The sequence below is a fragment of the Leptinotarsa decemlineata genome, unplaced genomic scaffold (genome assembly GCF_025532065.1).
Source record: "Leptinotarsa decemlineata unplaced genomic scaffold, Ldec_3_MD MMD2_tig00001973_RagTag_RagTag, whole genome shotgun sequence".
NCBI classification, from domain to species: domain Eukaryota; kingdom Metazoa; phylum Arthropoda; class Insecta; order Coleoptera; family Chrysomelidae; genus Leptinotarsa; species Leptinotarsa decemlineata.
In genome coordinates, this window is record NW_027412572.1 from 3869448 (window position 1) to 3890669 (window position 21222).

Sequence of the window (21222 nt, forward strand, 5' to 3'; positions counted from 1 at the left end):
GAACGACCTATTTTCGTTTTTGTATTTGAAATTTAAACAATCAATGAATTATCCATTAATTTATTGTCTTCTATTAATGAATGGCACAGCTCTTCACGCCGGCAGGCTCCATATATTCCGAAAATAGTAGCAACTTTTATCATCAAATATTGTTCATCTGGCGCCTCATTTATAAACCTCTGGACTTGTTCAAATGTAAGAGTTTTTGTTTTTTTGGGCCTATAACTTTAATTTTTCCGCTTTAATAATGCTATTACTTTGAAATATTTGCTTGTATTAACATCATTTTAATGAGCGCAGTCGAATTTATCATTGAAAACTTGCTCCACAAAGTTGACGAGTTCCATATTTTTGATTTCTCTTGTAAATAGGCTAAGAAGACGGTTTCGCTGAAATTTCCTTCAAAGTTTTTTAGTCTACACCAGCTAAGAAAACTACCTACCTACTGCTGAGCCGATTTTTTTGGTAACAATTCAGTTGAAGCACTTTTAGCACACATAATTCCTCACTATTGTTTTTCATTAAGCAAGACACCAGCAAGAACTATAAATGTGACTTTAAATAAAACGTATGAGCTGTAAATGATATTGGACAGTTGTACAAAAAACTTTTTATGATATTTGTGTTGAAAGGAAGTGTTATTCTGTTCGCGAAATTACTCAACTCGCTACGCTCGTTTCACAAACTTTTTCACTCACAAAATAAAACCTTACTTTCAACACTCATATCATAGAATAGCTATTTCCTGATTATCTTACATATTTCAGTTGAAAAAAGTTAATGAGTCAATTTGACGTTATTGTTTTTGTTCATTTTCGAGCCTCCACGAAATGGAAAACATTCAAACACGTTTTTCTTGAAACATTTTTCCACTAACGGATTTTCTCCCCTGTGCGCTTCAAATGATTGATGTATAACCGAACATTTTGTCTAAAGTTGCTGACCATGCGTTAAGCGGCTAAAGAGGTCTGGGTCTGGCTCTGATGTCACAAAACAAAAAATAAAGATGCAATGTCTAAAGCGCATTCGGCCGTGAATTTACTTATTGTTACATTTGAAACATATTGGATCACGATTTGTTGACTATAAATGTGAATATCCGCATCAAACATTACTGAATAAACTTTAACTGTATTCCACCTTTTGCTATAAATCCGAACTTTGTGTGTCGAAGAAGTGCTATGCCCTTGAGCATGGAGGGTGTTCATTTTGTCTGAAATGTATCAAATATAAGGTCCATAATTTTCTGTTGTCAGTGATAGTTAGTTATTGACAGATAAGTAATTTCATAATTCGAGTCACCGAATTATAAAATTACTGTCGTACTAAACTTCTCTCATTCTAATAAAAAAATGGATTCATTTTGATTTAAACTAAGTCAGGTGAAGATAAACTTTTCCATACTCTTCGTAACTGCATTTTTTTTCAAGTTTTTATTAGTTGCATTTAATAGAATGGAAAGGGAAACAATAAGGAAAGTAGTCTAGTAGGAATTGATCTTCAATATTTAAGGCTGCCTTTGTACCTATTAAAGTAGAATTGTTTTTGCACAGAAGGGGATGTTTTGATTTTCCCTCATAAAATGCGCACCTAAATAATTACAAATTTATTGAATCTATTACGAAAATGTCTGAATCAAAGTACGAAAATGAAATAACGGGTGGCTACTCTGTTTGTGATTCTACGGATTGAAATAGGTAGTGGGTAGTCGTTAGCCGTGTTTTTGAATAGTTGTGTAGTGAAATGAATAGTTGTGTAGTATGAATTTTCCAGAATTTACTTTATATAATTGTGGAAAGTTGTGTTGGTGCTTCGTATATTATCAATATTCAAAACTGCAAAAATTGTGGTGTTATAATCGAATAATAAATGAGTAACTCATTGAGTTGTGAATATTTTCAGAGAAAGTGTCAATCGCTTTCTGGCATGTTTTTTTTGAGTAAACTGTTCACATTATGGTGTCTGGTCAATCTGAGACAATATGAACATGAACAACAATTAGGTGGGTATTTATATGACTGTGATCTAACGTTAGTTAAGAATCATATAGAAAGAGAATAATAAAATGATTAGAAAAACTTTTGCTTGCAACTTTTTAGTTCAATATGCAACAAATATTCAATTTCTACCCTGATAAATTGACACACATTTTATAACATTCATATTAATTTTTTTATATATCTGTTCCACCAGTTTCATACACCATACTTTTATTTTTACTTAAAGAGAGTTTTCAGCATGTACATACATGAAAGCATTCATACTTTTATTTCAAAGGGTGTATGAATTCAATTCATTTACATTGCCCTTAACTTTTTGAGAATAAAACTAAAAGTGAAAGTTTGCCATCATGATTCGTAATCAGTTTGTACATTACTTTGTACTTATGTATATCACATTTCAGTTTCATGTATTTTATGTACTATATAAATATATCAATGAGTCAAAGTTTCATTAAGTATTGATATATCTTTGTAGTATAATTTGTGTCATTTCAGCTGATGCAGAAAAAATTGGAAAAGTCCAGATAACCAATCAAAGTATGAATAGTATAACCATATCATGGGAGCAGCCTGAGGATCCAAATGGTCAAATATCCATGTATTCTGTAGAATACCAAAATATCGATATCGAAAATGTAAGTTATCGATGTAACTTCAAAGTCCAGTATTTCAATTTAATTTTTCCAGTCGAGGCCATATTCTGAATGTGTCAATGCGAAGGGCAAGAATAAAACAGTGGTATATACAATTTCAACACTTTTTGCTGGCAACTATAGCTTAGTTGTGAAAGTGTCTTCATCTGCAGGTGTGGGATATTCGCAAGTCATTTACTTCTATATCGAAGAACCATCATCAAATAGTGTTCTCATTGTTTGTGTCACATTATTTGTATTTTTGGCTGTAAGTAAAAATTGCTTCAATAACTTACAGCACTAAATTCAAATTACTTTGTTCTAGGTTTTACTCTTATTGGGATGGCTTTATAGGAAACATCAGAAAAAGAGAGAGAGTCTAAAACTTTTTCAAACTGTAAATCCAGCATACGTTTCCAGCGTTTACGTACCAGATGAATGGGAGGTTTCAAGAAAAAAAATTGATTTGATCAAGGAAGTAGGTCAAGGCAGCTTTGGAATGGTCTGGGAGGGATTGGCGCATGATATAAGAGGAAAATCTGAACTGAGATGTGCTGTTAAGACGGTTAATGAACATGCTACTGATAGGTATGTCCTGTTTGCATTATATTTTCATTCATATTTAACATTTTCATAATCGGAGTATCAGTTACTTTCCAACTCAAGAAATACAATCCCATATAGTGTACAAATTGAACTGTGGAAGCTGTCACAATTACTATGTTGGTCAAACCAGACGGTATCTTAAAACACGAGTTTTAGAACACACGAGAGACTCTAAGAAACTGAATATAAAAAACCCTACAGCTCTCGTTGAACATGAAAAAGAATATGGACACTTTTTTTATTTTAATCATCTATTTCAGATGTTCAACCATATTTATTTATTCATTTATTTATTTATTTATAAACATATAATTGGCCAGTAATCAGAATAGATCTGGTGTTATGGCCTACAAAGTATTCTTTGGTGAATATAATCTTGTAGTTACTTTTAACAATACCAAAATAACAATAAAAAACAAAAAGTATGTATATAAAGACAAAAATTTTAAAATATAAAGATGAACTTTAAAATTGAAAACAAAAAATATTAGTATAAAATGAAATAAGAATAAAATTGAATAAAATGAAGTTCCACACCTACATGTTGGTGTAACTATTGTTTAAAAGCTACAACATGGTGAAATTATACTCAAATCAGTCTATTTTCTAAACAGTTATCTGTATGTTCAAATAGGATTTTTTCAAAGCTTTTTTGAATTCAGTCTTGGAAGCAAACAGGAAGTTTATTATATTGCTGGATTCCATTATAGATTGGTGTATCCTGTATCCAAAAGACTTTTGAGCAAAAAATGCAACAGTGTTAACACCAGAAGAGATGTTGATGGCCTTAATACTGCATATTTCATTTTGATAAGTAAACTACCAGAATAATTACCCTTTTTTCATTCTTTTTCTGTCTGCCATGGGATGGAAAAACAGACACCACCTTATCAGAATCACAGATAAAGCCATTCGTTTGATTCATGTCGTTTTGTGTTGGTGTTGCTTGGAAATTTGTTTGTTGCAATGGTTTTCAATTTTTTTAAATATGTATCTAATATGTCAAATGGTTTTTAAAATAGTAATATTATCAACACGAAAAAACTACTTTTCGGTGAGTAATTCAATTAAAAACTCATTATTTCTTGTGAAATTGAAACAATAATAGTCTTATAAGTTTTGTGGAAGGTATGTTTATGAAAATTCATTGTTACAGAGCCCTGAAGAAGAATTTAATTCATTCGAAACGTCAGAAAGAAAAAAATGTTTTAAAAAAAATTGATCATTATGATTTTTGTTAGCACAGTTGGTGCAAAAATGTAATAATAATGTTTATTTTCATTTGACCCACACAGGTTTCCAAATTGTCAGTACACCTACACCAAAGTTTAAAAAATAAAATAAAATACATCAAGGTACAAAACACAAAGCAGATTAAAATTTGAATTTCACTAGTTCGGACTTCCATTGTCTATTATATAAAATGATTTGAAATCCCTGAAACAAGTAAAAAAGAATAATTAAAAAAGAATAGTTGAAAATAACAATTATATTAAGCAACAATAAACCTGAAATGAAATGATAGTAAAATAACCTACAAGTAAAAATATAATAATTGAATAAATAAAAATTAAAGGAATGCAAAAAGAAAATAATAAAAATAAAAAGTGTAGAGATTCCAAGTCACGTTAGTTCACGACGTTTCGATTGTTGGTATCTACAATCGTCTTCGGGTGATGACTGGACTGATTCCTCCGAGAGATGACTATTTTATAGGTCGTTGAAATACTTTCACTTTCTCTACTTTCCATTTTCCGCTTCACTGATTCCGTGAGAGATGACCGATTTGGCGGGAGTTGGTCATTTCTCGTTTGATGATGGGTTTCCATATGTTTCGTATATCTACGCTGGCCTGGCTGAATACGTTGTTGGACAACATGTATGCGGCTTCCTTAAATTTTCTCCTGAACCAATGTTCCTCTCTGTGCAAGATCTCAGCTTGGGACCACTCGATGTTGTGTTGATGGGTCCAAACATGGTCTGCTATTCCTGATTTGCTGGTTTCTCCTCGCTGTGTGTGCTTCTTGTGCTCGGCAATGCGAATATTCAATGGCCTCTTAGTTTCACCAATATACGATTTTCCGCACTCACAGGGTATTCGGTAAATGCAATTCTTGGAATCGCAGTCTGCGTTTGGGGGCCTGGTTTTTGTGAGGCTGCTACGGATAGTGTTACCGGATCTAAAACAGGTTCTAATGTTGTACTTGGAACCAATTCTTCTTATCCTCTCCGATAATCCTCTGATGTAGGGAAGTGCAAGCACTGGTTGTGACGGCTTCTCTTCCTTGCGAGGCTCCTGCTGTCTTTTGGCCAAAGTCTTTTCTACCATCGCTTTGGAGTATCCATTCCGCTGAAGATCACTTTTGATGATGTCTAGTTCCTTCTCGAGACCTTCCTTTGTATTACAAAGCCCAAAAGCACGGTCTAATAGAGTCTTGATGATTCCTGTTTTTGTCGATTGATGGTGGTTGGATTCGTGGTTCAGATACTGTCCCGTATGAGTGGGTTTTCGGTATACAGATGTTTCCCACTTAGTGTCGGTCCTCTTCACCAAAACGTCTAAGAATGGCAATTCATTGTGGATTTCCTTCTCCATTGTGAAAGTGATGGAAGGTCTCACGCTGTTGATGTGTTTCAGAAAGGCGTCTAGTTCAGTATTCCCATGGTTCCATATTATGAAGGTGTCGTCAACATATCTCAACCAGACTCGAGGTTTCTTGTGGGCTTCTTCAATGGCCAGAGTTTCAAACCACTCCATATATATGTTGGCTATGACTGGTGAAAGTGGCGATCCCATTGGCAGTCCCTCATCTTGTGTAAAGAATTCGTCCTTCAGTTGGAAATAACAGTTTCGTACACAGCATCCTAGTAATTCCATAATTACTTCTATAGGTAGATTCGTTCTCTCTTTCAGGTTCCCGTCTTCGGATAGCTTTCTCTGTATGATTTGGAGTGCTTCTTCGACCGGAACGTTGGTGTAAAGGCTTTCCACGTCGAAACTAATTAGTTGATCTTCCTGTGTGACTTCAATTGACCCTAGTAGTTCGACAAAATGTCTTGAATTCTTCACAAAAGACGATGTTTTCCCTTGTAATGGTTGTATTAAGGAAGTAAAAATCTAGACAAGTTTTGAGTAGCCGAATCTCTGGAGCTGATGATCGGTCTAAGCGGAACGTCCTTCTTGTGGATTTTGGGTAGACCATACAAGTGAGGGGGCTTACTGTGGTGCGGTGTTAGGCATGATCTTTCCTTGTTGTTCCAGTTGTACCAGATTTTGAAAAAACACCAAGTCTATTTTTCGGACAAGGAAAGATCATGCCTAACACCGCACCACAGTAAGCCCCCTCACTTGTATGGTCTACCCAAAATCCACAAGAAGGACGTTCCGCTTAGACCGATCATCAGCTCCAGAGATTCGGCTACTCAAAACTTGTCTAGATTTTTACTTCCCTTAATACAACCATTACAAGGGAAAACATCGTCTTTTGTGAAGAATTCAAGACATTTTGTCGAACTACTAGGGTCAATTGAAGTCACACAGGAAGATCAACTAATTAGTTTCGACGTGGAAAGCCTTTACACCAACGTTCCGGTCGAAGAAGCACTCCAAATCATACAGAGAAAGCTATCCGAAGACGGGAACCTGAAAGAGAGAACGAATCTACCTATAGAAGTAATTATGGAATTACTAGGATGCTGTGTACGAAACTGTTATTTCCAACTGAAGGACGAATTCTTTACACAAGATGAGGGACTGCCAATGGGATCGCCACTTTCACCAGTCATAGCCAACATATATATGGAGTGGTTTGAAACTCTGGCCATTGAAGAAGCCCACAAGAAACCTCGAGTCTGGTTGAGATATGTTGACGACACCTTCATAATATGGAACCATGGGAATACTGAACTAGACGCCTTTCTGAAACACATCAACAGCGTGAGACCTTCCATCACTTTCACAATGGAGAAGGAAATCCACAATGAATTGCCATTCTTAGACGTTTTGGTGAAGAGGACCGACACTAAGTGGGAAACATCTGTATACCGAAAACCCACTCATACGGGACAGTATCTGAACCACGAATCCAACCACCATCAATCGACAAAAAGAGGAATCATCAAGACTCTATTAGACCGTGCTTTTGGGCTTTGTAATACAAAGGAAGGTCTCGAGAAGGAACTAGACATCATCAAAAGTGATCTTCAGCGGAATGGATACTCCAAAGCGATGGTAGAAAAGACTTTGGCCAAAAGACAGCAGGAGCCTCGCAAGGAAGAGAAGCCGTCACAACCAGTGCTTGCACTTCCCTACATCAGAGGATTATCGGAGAGGATAAGAAGAATTGGTTCCAAGTACAACATTAGAACCTGTTTTAGATCCGGTAACACTATCCGTAGCAGCCTCACAAAAACCAGGCCCCCAAACGCAGACTGCGATTCCAAGAATTGCATTTACCGAATACCCTGTGAGTGCGGAAAATCCTATATTGGTGAAACTAAGAGGCCATTGAATATTCGCATTGCCGAGCACAAGAAGCACACACAGCGAGGAGAAACCAGCAAATCAGGAATAGCAGACCATGTTTGGACCCATCAACACAACATCGAGTGGTCCCAAGCTGAGATCTTGCACAGAGAGGAACATTGGTTCAGGAGAAAATTTAAGGAAGCCGCATACATGTTGTCCAACAACGTATTCAGCCAGGCCAGCGTAGATATACGAAACATATGGAAACCCATCATCAAACGAGAAATGACCAACTCCCGCCAAATCGGTCATCTCTCACGGAATCAGTGAAGCGGAAAATGGAAAGTAGAGAAAGTGAAAGTATTTCAACGACCTATAAAATAGTCATCTCTCGGAGGAATCAGTCCAGTCATCACCCGAAGACGATTGTAGATACCAACAATCGAAACGTCGTGAACTAACGTGACTTGGAATCTCTACACTTTTTATTTTTATTATTTTCTTTTTGCATTCCTTTAATTTTTATTTATTCAATTATTATATTTTTACTTGTAGGTTATTTTACTATCATTTCATTTCAGGTTTATTGTTGCTTAATATAATTGTTATTTTCAACTATTCTTTTTTAATTATTCTTTTTTACTTGTTTCAGGGATTTCAAATCATTTTATATAATAGACAATGGAAGTCCGAACTAGTGAAATTCATCACGAAACATTGTCAATCACCTTCAAACAAAGATTAAAATTTGTTTTGCATTAAGAAGTCCTGTTCAGTTCAATATTTACATCAATGACTCATTTTATATGCAAACTGAAGGGAAAATTCACTTAACTATTGATAACAATATTGTACAGGCACCCCAGAATGTAGCAAATCACTTTGTTGAATATTTTAATACCATACCCACACTACTGGCTAGCAATGTTGAAGAATCATCAGAAGAACCTACACTTAGATACTTCAATCCTTCTACTTTTTCATTTAAACCAACAACAGAACCAGAAATAAATGATATAATCAAAAACCTAAAAGCCTCTCAATCTACTGGTAATGATGAAATAGGTCCCAATCTTTTAAAAAAGTGTTCGTCATTTATTGCAGGCCCACTAACTTTTGCCATCAACTGCTCGTTGGAAGAAGGTATTTACCCAGATAGCTTAAAAATTGGAAAAATAAAACCTATACATAAAAATGGAAATAAACCCCAAGTTAAAAATTACAGGCCCATTACTGTCCCCAGTGCTTTTGCAAAGGTTTATGAAAAATGGGTGTCAAATTCAGTCGTTCCGATCTTTGATCTTCATAAGCTATTCAATGAAAATCAATTTGGTTTTAGAAAGGGACGTTCAACAACACAAGCTATAATAAAACTACTAAAAGAGCTATATAATAGTCTAGATATGGGTAATCGAACTCTGGGTATTTTCTTAGATCTAAGTAAGGCATTTGATCTTGTAGACCACAGAATTCTACTAGACAAATTGGAAAAGTATGGTTTTAGGGGAAACTCACGTAGATGGTTTGAAAGTTATCTCCAAAATCGAACACAATACGTCGATATAGATCAGTATCAATCTAAACGTTTAAAGTATACTATTGGAGTACCACAAGGCTCTATTTTGGGACCTCTACTTTAAATAATTTATGTCAATGACTTTGAAGGAAATTTTGTAATGTAAGCGGATGACACTACACTACTGGTTAGTGGTAAGAATGTTACATCCACAGTAGACCTGGCTCACAGGGAAATTTTAAAAGCCCAGGATTGGTTTTCTAGCAATAAATTAATCTGCAATGATAAAAAAATCATCCTTCCTAAGATTTAGTTATGCCCCAAATGGTCATGATCACAGTTTACTGTTGAAATCACAGCACGGTTTAATGAAACAGGTGAATTCAATAAAATTTCTAGGACTTACTCTCACTAAAGATTGTAAATGGAATCAACATATTAATGAAATATGTAAAAAATATCGCCTATGTGTTACTGTATCTATCAACTCAGTAAAATTATAGATAAGTCGGTGGTACTCATGTACTATCATGCCCAATTACACTCAACAATCTCATATAGTATAGTAGCTTGGGGCCTATCACGTGAGGCACAAACGGTATTTATTTTACAGAAGAAAGCTGTCGAAACATTCAGAGTGTAAATAGACGTACTAGCTGCAGATGTCTATTCAAAGTTTTGAGAATATTAACTCTCACATGCATTTATTTATATGTACCAGCTGTTGATTTTTGTAAAATCGGATCAGCGACCTTTTACCTTCTTAAACAAAAATAATTACGGCATAGGAAATTCAACATTGTTAGAAATACCAAATCATAGACTGGCTAGATCAGAATCAAGTCCAATTTTCGTGGGTATCAGGCTATTTAACAAATTGCCGAATCATGTTAGAAAAATGTCACTAAGAAAATTTAAACCGTTCCCAAAAAACTTTCTGATTGATAAAGCCTACTACTCCATTAAAGAGTTTATAAATGACTTATCAATATAACTGAAGAATTGAGATTGTCATCTAGGGATGTTAATATATTATAATTTTACCTAGTTATAAGTTTTAATATATAATTTTACATAACTGTTCATATCCTATGTATACATATTTTTTTTTAAGTTTATTTATATCATATTACACTGACTTGTTCTATATCATTGAGTTATGATCTAGAAGAAGCAATAAAATATTATTATTATTATTATTCAATATTTTGCAGATGATACGGTAATTTCACATACCCCTAATAGGTGGTATAATTTAAAAGTAAGTGTGGAAGTAGATTTCAAAATTATCAAGTATTAGTAATTTATTAACGATAAATTTTGAAAAACAAAAAATTTGACTGACAGTTCTTGCCAAAGTTTTTCACCAAAATTAGATCCAATCAATATTAGTGAGAGTATTGAAATCTTTGAGACTGACTGTATCAAGTACTTGCACATAATGATTGACAAACATTTGTTCTAAAAATATAATCTGCAATAAAAAATATGATTTTTTAAATGAACATCTTTTCAAAATTAGTGAAAAAATGGGTATATGTCAATTATATTTTCATAATCTTTTGATTTACATGTATAAAAATATGAGTATCATGAGTATGATACAAGAAATGAATTAACATATTCTTTAAAAAATAGACTGAAGAAAATGATATCTCAAATAATTACATGTATATAATTCATTATATATTAGATAAGCTGCATCATTATATAAAAAAATCCAAATCTTTTTTTTTCATATAAAAATAAAATTAAAGAATGGAAAATAGGGACTTCACGAAAAATTTTCCATGATATAATAAATTTCAATAAATCACGATATACAAATCATTTCTGAATAATTTTATTCAATTCATATACTTTGGCACAAGTTTCACTTTTCAAGATTATAATCAGTTTATTTAGAAGGTTGTTCATTATTTTCTATGTATTTCTGTGTATTCTATGTATTTCTATGTATTATTCTGCTTAATTCCGAGTTGTGACAGGATATTTTGGTATACTTTTGTCAATATTTTCAATTATGTCCTTAATGCTATTGATATAATATTTGTTTAAATCATTGGGTATATCAATATATATATAACAAAATTGTTAACAAAATATCACACTTTCACAATAAATGCTGAAAATGTTGTCCATTACATTCTAAACACTTCAAAATGTTTTTTTGTACGCGACTTGTGGTTGCTTTTTCAATTTCCTGGGGATCCAGATCTTCAATACTCCGCACTATTCGCCGTCGCAATTCTTCTTTGGTAGGCACTGGAGTACTGTATACCCTTTCTTTTAAAATACCCCATAAAAAAGTTGAGTGGCGTGAGATCGGGTGATCTCGGTGGCCAATCCCACGGCCCTAAACGCCTAAACCAAAGATCGTCGAAGAGTTCGTCAAGTTTCCTGGAAACTTTCTGGGTGGAATGAGCTGGCGCTCCGTCCAGTTGAAACCACGAATTCCTATACTCCTCTAAAGGTAAATTTTCCAGAAAATCGGTTACAGTCGTCCCTAATATTTGGAAATATCTCTCTGCATTCAGTGTGTCTTCATAAATAAAAAAGCTAATTTTATTGTTCTTCAGAATACAGAAAACATTCACGTAAAATTTTTCTTGAAAACCCATTTCTTTCGTAACATGAGGATTATGATCAGCCCAAAAATGTTTATTCCTTCTATTGAAAATACCATCCCCCGTAAATTTTGATTCGTCACTCCAAATTATTTTTGACAAAAATTCCCGATCTTCCTGTGTATGAATCAAAAGGAATTCACAAAAATGCATTCTACGTTCGAAGTCTTCTGCTTTTAGAGCTTGAACTTTGGTAAATTTATACGGATGCATTCCGTGATTTTTCAAAATTCGTTGTACTGAAGCATGTGATACACCTAAATCTTTTTCTGCACTGCGAATGGAAGCTTCTGGATATGCATAAAAATATGCCAAAACGTTAACAGTATTGTCCTCATTTGAAAAGTAACAGGTTTTGGTAATGTTGAAGACGCTTTTAACATGGAGCCATAGTTAAGGAAATTATTTTGTAATCTTACAAACTTCCCTTCGTTCATTGGTGTTAATTCAGGATACATTTGGTTGAATTTTCTACAAGTTCTGGCAATGATTTGATCACACTGTCCGTGTATAATAAATAATTTCATAAGAACTTTGTTTGAATAATCAATATTTGCATTCATTTTTGGTGATTTTTTAAAACACCGTCAATAACCATTTATCAATTACTTATAAAAAGTAAACGAACTGCTATAAGCTTGATAATTCCACTGCTACCTAAATCCAAATAAAAAAAAATGTTTCTAGAAGAAGCAACTTTATTGAAAAAACTTGACGATTTAGGTATAGGGACATGATATATCATCTTGAAGCATTTTTCACCATCTTTCAATTTACCGAGTAATATACAGGGGGTTTCATTTGAAAAAATGGACTTTCGACTACTTTTATGCACAATGGAAATAATAGTGATTTTAGCACGCCCTGTATGATATGGAGTCGATTTCTTGGTGTTATTTGAATATTTCGAGTTTGTCCAAACTATCATCAAAATATCAACTTTTCATGAATTGAGAGTACTGATGTACTTAATTTCAATTAAGGCTCTGTTTTGGACCATATTTAGCACAATTTATTTTTCATCTCGAAAACAGATAGAGGACATTATTGACAAAAAAGTATTGAAACACCAGAGCGATTCCAAAAATGTATTAATATACGGGGTGTTTCAATAAAAAAAAAGAAGTTGCTAGGACTTTTTGATGGAAATGGCAACGCCGCAATGCTGAAAATATTTTAGATCGATAGAACAGGTAAGGAAATGTGAGAGGTGAAATTTTCAGAAAAATCATGCTTTGCGTTTTCCAGAAACGTCTAACCTACCATCAACCGTGAGTCACGCTGTATATTTTATATAATTTATGAGTTATATTTCTTCAACTGTGCTGTATTGACCTGTGTAAAAACTTGTTTGTTTATTTTAACACCAATAAAATATTCTATTATATTCTTAACCAATATTAATGATACTGTCTCATGATTTTCTACTATATTCAACGAAAGTCATTTTTTGTGGAGGAAAAAATCAGTTTTTTATCGACCTTTTTTTTGGGTAATGGTTACCTTCCACAATCTGAAAGAATATAAAAATTATAATGGAGAACTTTATACAAGTGTAGAAGGGCAAACTTTTTAGTTTACCCCGATAAGTTACTGCGTAAAAATCAAAGTATTTTTCACAAAGAAAAATCTTCTATATATCAGTAACTTGTCGTATTTCACAATTTTGCCTATCAAAAAAATATTAAAAAATTATACTTATCTTTTACGTTTCGGAGGCCAAAATCTGCCTCCGTCTTCAGAAATTGATAAAAATTCGAATAAATATGCAGTTATTCCTTTTTTGAGAGCTTATTTCTTTACTTCTTCGACAGATGTCAAAGAAGTTTTGAAATATGAAATTATGTCAATGTTGTTGATTGACAACTGAAATATTCGATGTAATACAAGGTACTCTCCGATATCAGTTTGTTGCCATTTCGCCACTATCCAGTTGTCAGTTATCAATCAACAACATTGACATAATTTCATATTTCAAAACTTCTTTGACATCTGTCGAAGAAGTAAAGAAATAAGCTCTCAAAAAAGGAATAACTGCATATTTATTCGAATTTTTATCAATTTCTGAAGACGGAGGCAGATTTTGGCCTCCGAAACGTAAAAGATAAGTATAATTTTTTAATATTTTTTTGATAGGCAAAATTGTGAAATACGACAAGTTACTGATAAATAGAAGATTTTTCTTTGTGAAAAATACTTTGATTTTTACGCAGTAACTTATCGGGGTAAACTAAAAAGTTTGCCCTTCTACACTTGTATAAAGTTCTCCATTATAATTTTTATATTTTTTCAGATTGTGGAAGGTAACCATTACCCAAAAAAAAGGTCGATAAAAAACTGATTTTCTACTACTTCTATAATGTTTACTATAATTGACATGTTTCGCACCTGAAAAGGTTTTTGATTACAAAGAACTTATAAAGGATATCTATCTATCTATCTAATGCATATATTGTGTTTTGGCACAATGGAAACATATTACTTGTATAAATAATACTACTATAGTAAAACCAATAATGATTGAGAGTAAAGCGCGTTGTCATATCTAAATTTTACGTTACCAGTTTATAGCAGAATCAAAATATAGTAAGCAGTACAGTTGTAGGTTGTGGCATATTATAGATAATACACAATACTAGTACGATTAAAAGGTATTATTTATGACAAAAATCAGTAATGAGCTTGTAATGAGGAATACTTATACATTTCCTGATTACTGATCAGTTAAAATTCATTATTTTCTGTATAGTGTTAGATATTTATTTCAACTAGTGGCAGCGCTGTACGCAACGATATTTCTGTCTTTGTCACTTTACCGTAACTTCCATCTCATCGTTGCAGTCCTCACTAATGTACTTGCAGCCATGAGCGTATCATTGGTTTGTGAATTATACAGCGTGAATTGTACGTTTTACAGTTAAGTTAGTCAGCAATCGACGTGTTGTGATAACAATTGGTGAAAATAATAGTGCTAATAAGTGTTTAAGCGTTACATAATTATATTTCTACACCGTTCTCAAACTACTCAAAAAATGGGAGACATGGTCGGGCCTTCCACGTCGAAAAAGGTAAAACGGTCGGAGTCTCGGTCAGTAAGAGAAAAACAAATTGTACTGCGAGTATTTCACTGTCTTGAAAGAGATCATCAGCCACCAAAAGACGACTTTATGCATATGTGCTGCAATTCTACGTGTGTACCTCCGAATAACCAACCGGGCATTTCTACATCATTAAGTTCCACAATTACAAAAGATGAATTAGTTGATATGTGCTCTGATTATACCGGTGTACCGGTTATACCATCGATTTACAAAATACTAAGTAGCGGACGAAAAAAAATCACAGTTGATGAAGAAGCCAAAACCAGTATACGCGCAGAACTATTCACAGCTTTTTCAGAAATGAGCTGCCCACACTACAAACAGTTCTGGAGGCACTTAGCGATCATGAATTCGTCCCAAAAATGGGTAAAGAAACTTTTAGGAAACTTGTACACGAAATGAAATTTACGTACGGAAAAGTTGACAGGAAAAGCATTCTCATTGAACGTCAAGAAATAATAGCATGAAGAAGAAACTATCTAAGAAAAATTGACGAATTTCGGAAGCTCAAAAAAAATTGTACTTCATGGACGAGACATGGGTTAACCAAGGACATATGGTCAAAAAAGTATGGCAGGATGGTAATATAACAAGTGCACGACAAGCCTTTATTGAAGGTTTGTCAGTTGGGTTAAAACAGCCATCTGAAAAAGGTAGTCGTCTGATAGTTACGCATATAGGAAGCGACAGTGGATTTTTACCAAATGGTGAATTAATATTTAAATCTAAGAAAACAGGCGACTATCATGAAGAGATGAATGCGGAGGTGTTTGAAAAATGGTTTGAAGGCACCATTCAACTTGTGGAACCTGGGTCTGTCATCGTCATGGACAATGCCCCATACCATAGTCGACATTTAGAACCATTACCGAAACAATCATGGAAAAAAGCAGCAATTCAAGAATGGTTAATTAATAAGAACATCCAATATAACAAAGATAGTTTAAAGGCAGAACTACTTCAGCTAACAAAATTACATACAGACAAATATAAAAAATTCGCAGTGGATGAAATGGCGTTAAGTCGTGGAATTACAGTTTTGAGGTTACCACCATACCACTGCGAATTAAACCCAATAGAATTAATCTGGGCGCAAGTGAAAGGATATGTGGCACGAGAAAACAGAACATTTAAATTAGTGGACGTGCAACATCACCTACAAGAAGCTATTCGAACTGTTTCTGCAGAAGACTGGAAGAAATGCATGCAGCATGTTTTAAAAGAGGAGCAAAAAATTTGGGACATAGACAACCGTATTGAACACAATATTGAACCAATCATAATTCACTTTGATGATAGCGGTAGCAACAGTGACGAATCTGAGGTTGAAGATAAGACAAAAATTTGTACATTTACATTTATATTATATTCTATTATCAAAAATTTGTAATTTGTATTTTCTAGTACCCCTGACGATAAGTTTAAGTTACTCGAAAGCTAACACTTATCAATTGCTGCAACCCAATAGTGAAAAAAAGTTATATATATATATATATATATATATATATATATATATATATATATATATATATATATATATATATATATATATATATATATTGTGTTTTTTATTAATATTGTTAATTTATTTGGTACCTACTATAATTATCACGATTATTACTCCGTTTTCATAAGGCCCACCTAATGAATACAACGATTAGGTAAATTACGATATTGCAAAGTTTCAATGAAATAAATAAAAAATGTGTATGAATATTTTAACTAATTGTACTAAGAATTTTACTTTCATTCTTAACCCTCTCAAAAATTAATAAGCACGCCCCCGATTTGCTGTCAACTGGGCTTACTTCTACTCTCAATCATTATTGGTTTTAGTATAGTTCTACATATTATTACGAAGAATCTAAATGTTTGTTTTTTTTTTCACAGAGAGAGACTTGAATTTCTGTATGAAGCATCTGTGATGAAGGCATTCGATGCAGCACATGTCGTGAGGTTACTGGGAGTAGTGTCTCAAGGGCAGCCTACTTTGGTAATAATGGAACTGATGGCAAATGGAGATCTGAAGTCGTATCTTCGATCACACCGAACAGACGTGGAAAATCATAATCCCGGTCTCATCAAGCATCCTCCATCTCTGAAACAAATTTTACAAATGGCTATTGAAATAGCTGATGGCATGGCGTATTTATCGGCAAAAAAATTTGTACATCGAGATTTGGCTGCAAGAAACTGCATGGTTTCCGAAGATTTGACTGTTAAAATTGGGGACTTTGGAATGACCAGAGATATTTACGAGACTGACTATTATCGAAAAGGGACAAAGGGCCTGTTACCCGTCAGATGGATGGCCCCTGAAAGTCTCAAAGATAGCGTGTTCACGTACAGTAGTGATGTGTGGAGCTACGGTGTTGTCCTCTGGGAAATGGCAACTCTCGCATCACAACCATACCAGGGTCTGTCAAACGATCAAGTGCTGCGATATGTTATTGACGGAGGAGTGATGGAAAGGCCTGAAAGATGTCCGGATAAATTGTATACCTTGATGAGATATTGCTGGCAACATAAGCCGACTTCTAGACCATCATTTTTGAAACTTTGCCAGTTGCTGTTGGATGATGCGAGTTCGAAATTTTCGAAGGTAAGCTTTTACCATAGTCCCGCAGGAGTTGAGGCAAGAGCATGGCGATCCACCTCTTCGGCGAGGCAGGATGGCCAAGCAACACCCCTATGTAGAGTCGCTGAGACACTTGAAGGGTATACTCCTTCACATTCGCAAGATTCGGGTGAGTTAGATATCGACATCCATCATCAATTCCCCAGCATATCTGAGAGCGGTGTTGGTGTAATAGCAACTGCCAACGGATATGAGAGTGGGTGTCCTACTAATGGAGCGGCAATAACCCAACGCTAGCCAGATATAATTCTCCAATGCACTAATGTGGTATAGTCTTACAGAAAATTGACTCATTTTTTTGACACTGTTGACCAAGCTTGCGAAACATTTCAAGTTTATGTTTATTTTCGGCCAATATGCAAGTAAAGAAACTCAGAGTGACTTTTGTGTACAAACAGTGTCAATTTCTGTGAACACTGAAAAGGAACTTGAACTATGTTTGAGTTCCTTTTAAAAATTCAAGTAAATTATTATTATTATTTTTATTTATGACACTGTTGACCCAAGCTTGTGAAATGTTTCAAGTTTATATTTATTTTCGAACAATATGCAAATAAAGAAACTCAGAGTGACTTTTTTGTACAAACAGTGCCAATTTCTTAAACTATGTTTAAATTACTTTTCGAAATTCAAGTAAATTATTAATATCATTTTTATTTATGACACTGTTGACCCAAGCTTGTGAAATGTTTTAAGTTTATATTTATTTTCGACTAATATGCAAGTAAAGAAACTCAGAGTGACTTTTGTGTACAAACAGTGTCAATTTCTGTGAACACTGAAAAGGAACTTGAACTATGTTTGAGTTCCTTTTAAAAATTCAAGTAAATTATTATTATTATTTTTATTTATGACACTGTTGACCCAAGTTCGTGAAATGTTTCAAGTTTATATTTATTTTCGAACAATATGCAAATAAAGAAACTCAGAGTGACTTTTGTGTACAAACAATGCCAATTTCTTAAACTATGTTTAAATTACTTTTCAAAATTCAAGTAAATTATTAATATCATTTTTATTTATGACACTGTTGACCCAAGCTTGTGAAATGTTTTAAGTTTATATTTATTTTCGACTAATATGCAAGTAAAGAAACTCAGAGTGACTTTTTTGTACAAACGGTGCCAATTTCTGTGATCATTGAAACGGAACTTAAACTATGTTCGAGTTCCTTTTAAAAATTCAAGTAAATTATTATTATTATTTTTATTTATGACACTGTTGACCCAAGCTTGTGAAATGTTTCAAGTTTATATTTATTTTCGACCAATATGCCAGTAAAGAAACTCAGAGTAACTTTTTTGTACAAACGGTGCCAATTTCTGTGAACACTGAAAAGGAACTTGAACTATGTTTAAGTTCATTTTAAAAATTCAAGTAAATTATTATTATTATTTTTATTTATGACACTGTTGACCCAAGCTTGTGAAATGTTTCAAGTTTATATTTATTTTCGACTAATATGCAAGTAAAGAAACTTAGAGTGACTTTTTTGTACAAACGGTGCCAATTTCTGTGAACACTTAAAAGGAACTTGAACTATGTTTAAGTTCATTTTAAAAATTCAAGTAAATTATTATTATTATTTTTATTTATGACACTGTTGACACAAGCTTGTGAAATGTTTCGAGTTTATATTTATTTTCGACTAATATGCAAGTAAAGAAACTCAGAGTGACTTTTTTGTACAAACAGTGCCAATTTATTTGAACACTGAAAAGGAATTTGAACTATTTTTAAGTTCATTTTAAAAATTCAAGTAAATTATTATTAATATTTTTGTTTATGACACAGTTGACACAAGCTTGTGAAATGTTTCGAGTTTATATTTATTTTCGACTAATATGCAAGTAAAGAAACTCAGAGTGACTTTTTTGTACAAACAGTGCCAATTTCTGTGATCATTGAAACGGAACTTCAACTATGTTTGAATTCCTTTTCAAAATTTAAGTAAATTATTAATATTATATTTATTTATGAAACTGTTGACTTGTGAAATGTATCAAGTTTATATTTATTTTCGACCAATATGCCAGTAAAGAAACTCAGAGTGACTTTTTTGTACAAACAGTGCCAATTTATGTGAACACTGAAAAGGAACTTGAACTATGTTTAAGTTCATTTTAAAAATTCAAGTAAATTATTATTATTATTATTTTTATTTATGACACTGTTGACCCAAGCTTGTGAAATGTTTCAAGTTTATATTTATTTTCGACTAATATGCAAGTAAAAAAACTCAGAGTGACTTTTTTGTACAAACAGTGCCAATTTATGTGATCACTGAAAAGGAACTTGAACTATGTTTGAGTTCATTTTAAAAATTCAAGTAAATTATTATTATTATTTTTATTTATGACACTGTTGACCAAGCTTGCGAAACATTTCAAGTTTATGTTTATTTTCGAACAATATGCAAATAAAGAAACTCAGTGATTTTTTGTACAACCAGTGCCAATTTCTCAAACTATTTAAATTCCTTTTCAAAATTCAAGTAAATTATTATTTTTATTTATGACACTGTTGACCCAAGCTTGTGAAATGTTTTAAATTTATATTTATTTTCGACTAATATGCAAGTAAAGAAACTCAGAGTGACTTTTTTGTACAAACAGTGCCAATTTCTGTGAACACTGAAAAGGAACTTAAACTACGTTTAAATTCCTTTTCAAAATTCAAGTAAATTATTATTATTTTTATTTATGACACTGTTGACCCAGTGACAAACAGTGCCAATTTCTGTGATCATTGAAACGGAACTAAAACTATGTTTAAATTCCTTTTAAAAATTTAAGTAAATTATTAATATTATTTTTATTTATGAAACTGTTGACTTGTGAAATATATCAAGTATATTTTTTTTTTGGACCAACATGCACATAAAGAAAATCAGAGTGATTTTTTTGTACAAACACTTTGTATTTGTTGGTTATATAAGTATATAAAAGTATTCCTATAAAAGAACTGATTTTTTGTTCAGCAAGAGACATATTTGAACAATATGACTCATTGTAAAGTAGTTTTAAGATGAAATTACCAAAGATAGTGATATTTATGTACTGTATTTATGTTATTTTATTAATATTTGTGTACTTGAATACACATATTGATTTTATTTTAATTTTAAATCATTATTGTCCAGTGTGTATGTATTGTGTTTTGGCAAGAGTCAGAGTTCCTTTTAATATGCCTGTACTTTGTAGACACATTGAAAATTACATTACTAATAAGTACCTATTACTATTAATATTTTAATTATATTTTGTACTCTGTGACATAATGTACATTTATTTATTATTTTATATAAAATAAAAATTAGTTATGAGTGAATGCCATTCAAGGACCCCTTCCCTCATTCAATTTCAAGTGCGATCAAAACATCCCTAGATTTTTGAATTATCCATTTTTTGATGAATAACGAATTTTCATGAAACATTTTCCTGAAGTGGAATGCTCAGCAATAAAGTCCAAATGACCTGTAACATAGTGTAACATATGAAGGCACCATTTGCTATTTTTCACCAGATGGTACTACTTTACCCTTTGAGAAATAATTATTTTCAACAAGGTTTGGCAATAAAGGTTCTTGTTTCTTCGTTCTTTTTTTTTACACACTATATTAGCTTCACCT

General features: G+C 32.9%; 1 protein-coding gene across 1 annotated transcript; it reads left to right on the forward strand.

Moving 5' to 3' along the window:
* Window positions 1-1697: 1697 nt before the first annotated feature.
* On the forward strand, window positions 1698-20914 carry LOC111509794 (insulin-like growth factor 1 receptor). The gene is made up of 5 exons (XM_074176586.1): window positions 1698-2002; window positions 2499-2638; window positions 2691-2903; window positions 2961-3223; window positions 16844-20914. The coding sequence occupies exons 1-5, from the start codon at window positions 1870-1872 to the stop codon at window positions 17826-17828; spliced, it is 1734 nt and encodes a 577-aa protein (XP_074032687.1). The 5' UTR covers window positions 1698-1869; the 3' UTR covers window positions 17829-20914.
* Window positions 20915-21222: the final 308 nt, after the last annotated feature.

Bases quoted from the DNA above. Each gene is read 5' to 3' on its own strand.
- LOC111509794 (XM_074176586.1), top strand. From the start codon at position 1,870: ATGAGTAACTCATTGAGTTGTGAATATTTTCAGAGAAAGTGTCAATCG. The intron at 2,639-2,690 runs GTAAGTTATCGA...TAATTTTTCCAG, and splicing joins AAAATATCGATATCGAAAAT to TCGAGGCCATATTCTGAATG. The intron at 2,904-2,960 runs GTAAGTAAAAAT...ACTTTGTTCTAG, and splicing joins CATTATTTGTATTTTTGGCT to GTTTTACTCTTATTGGGATG.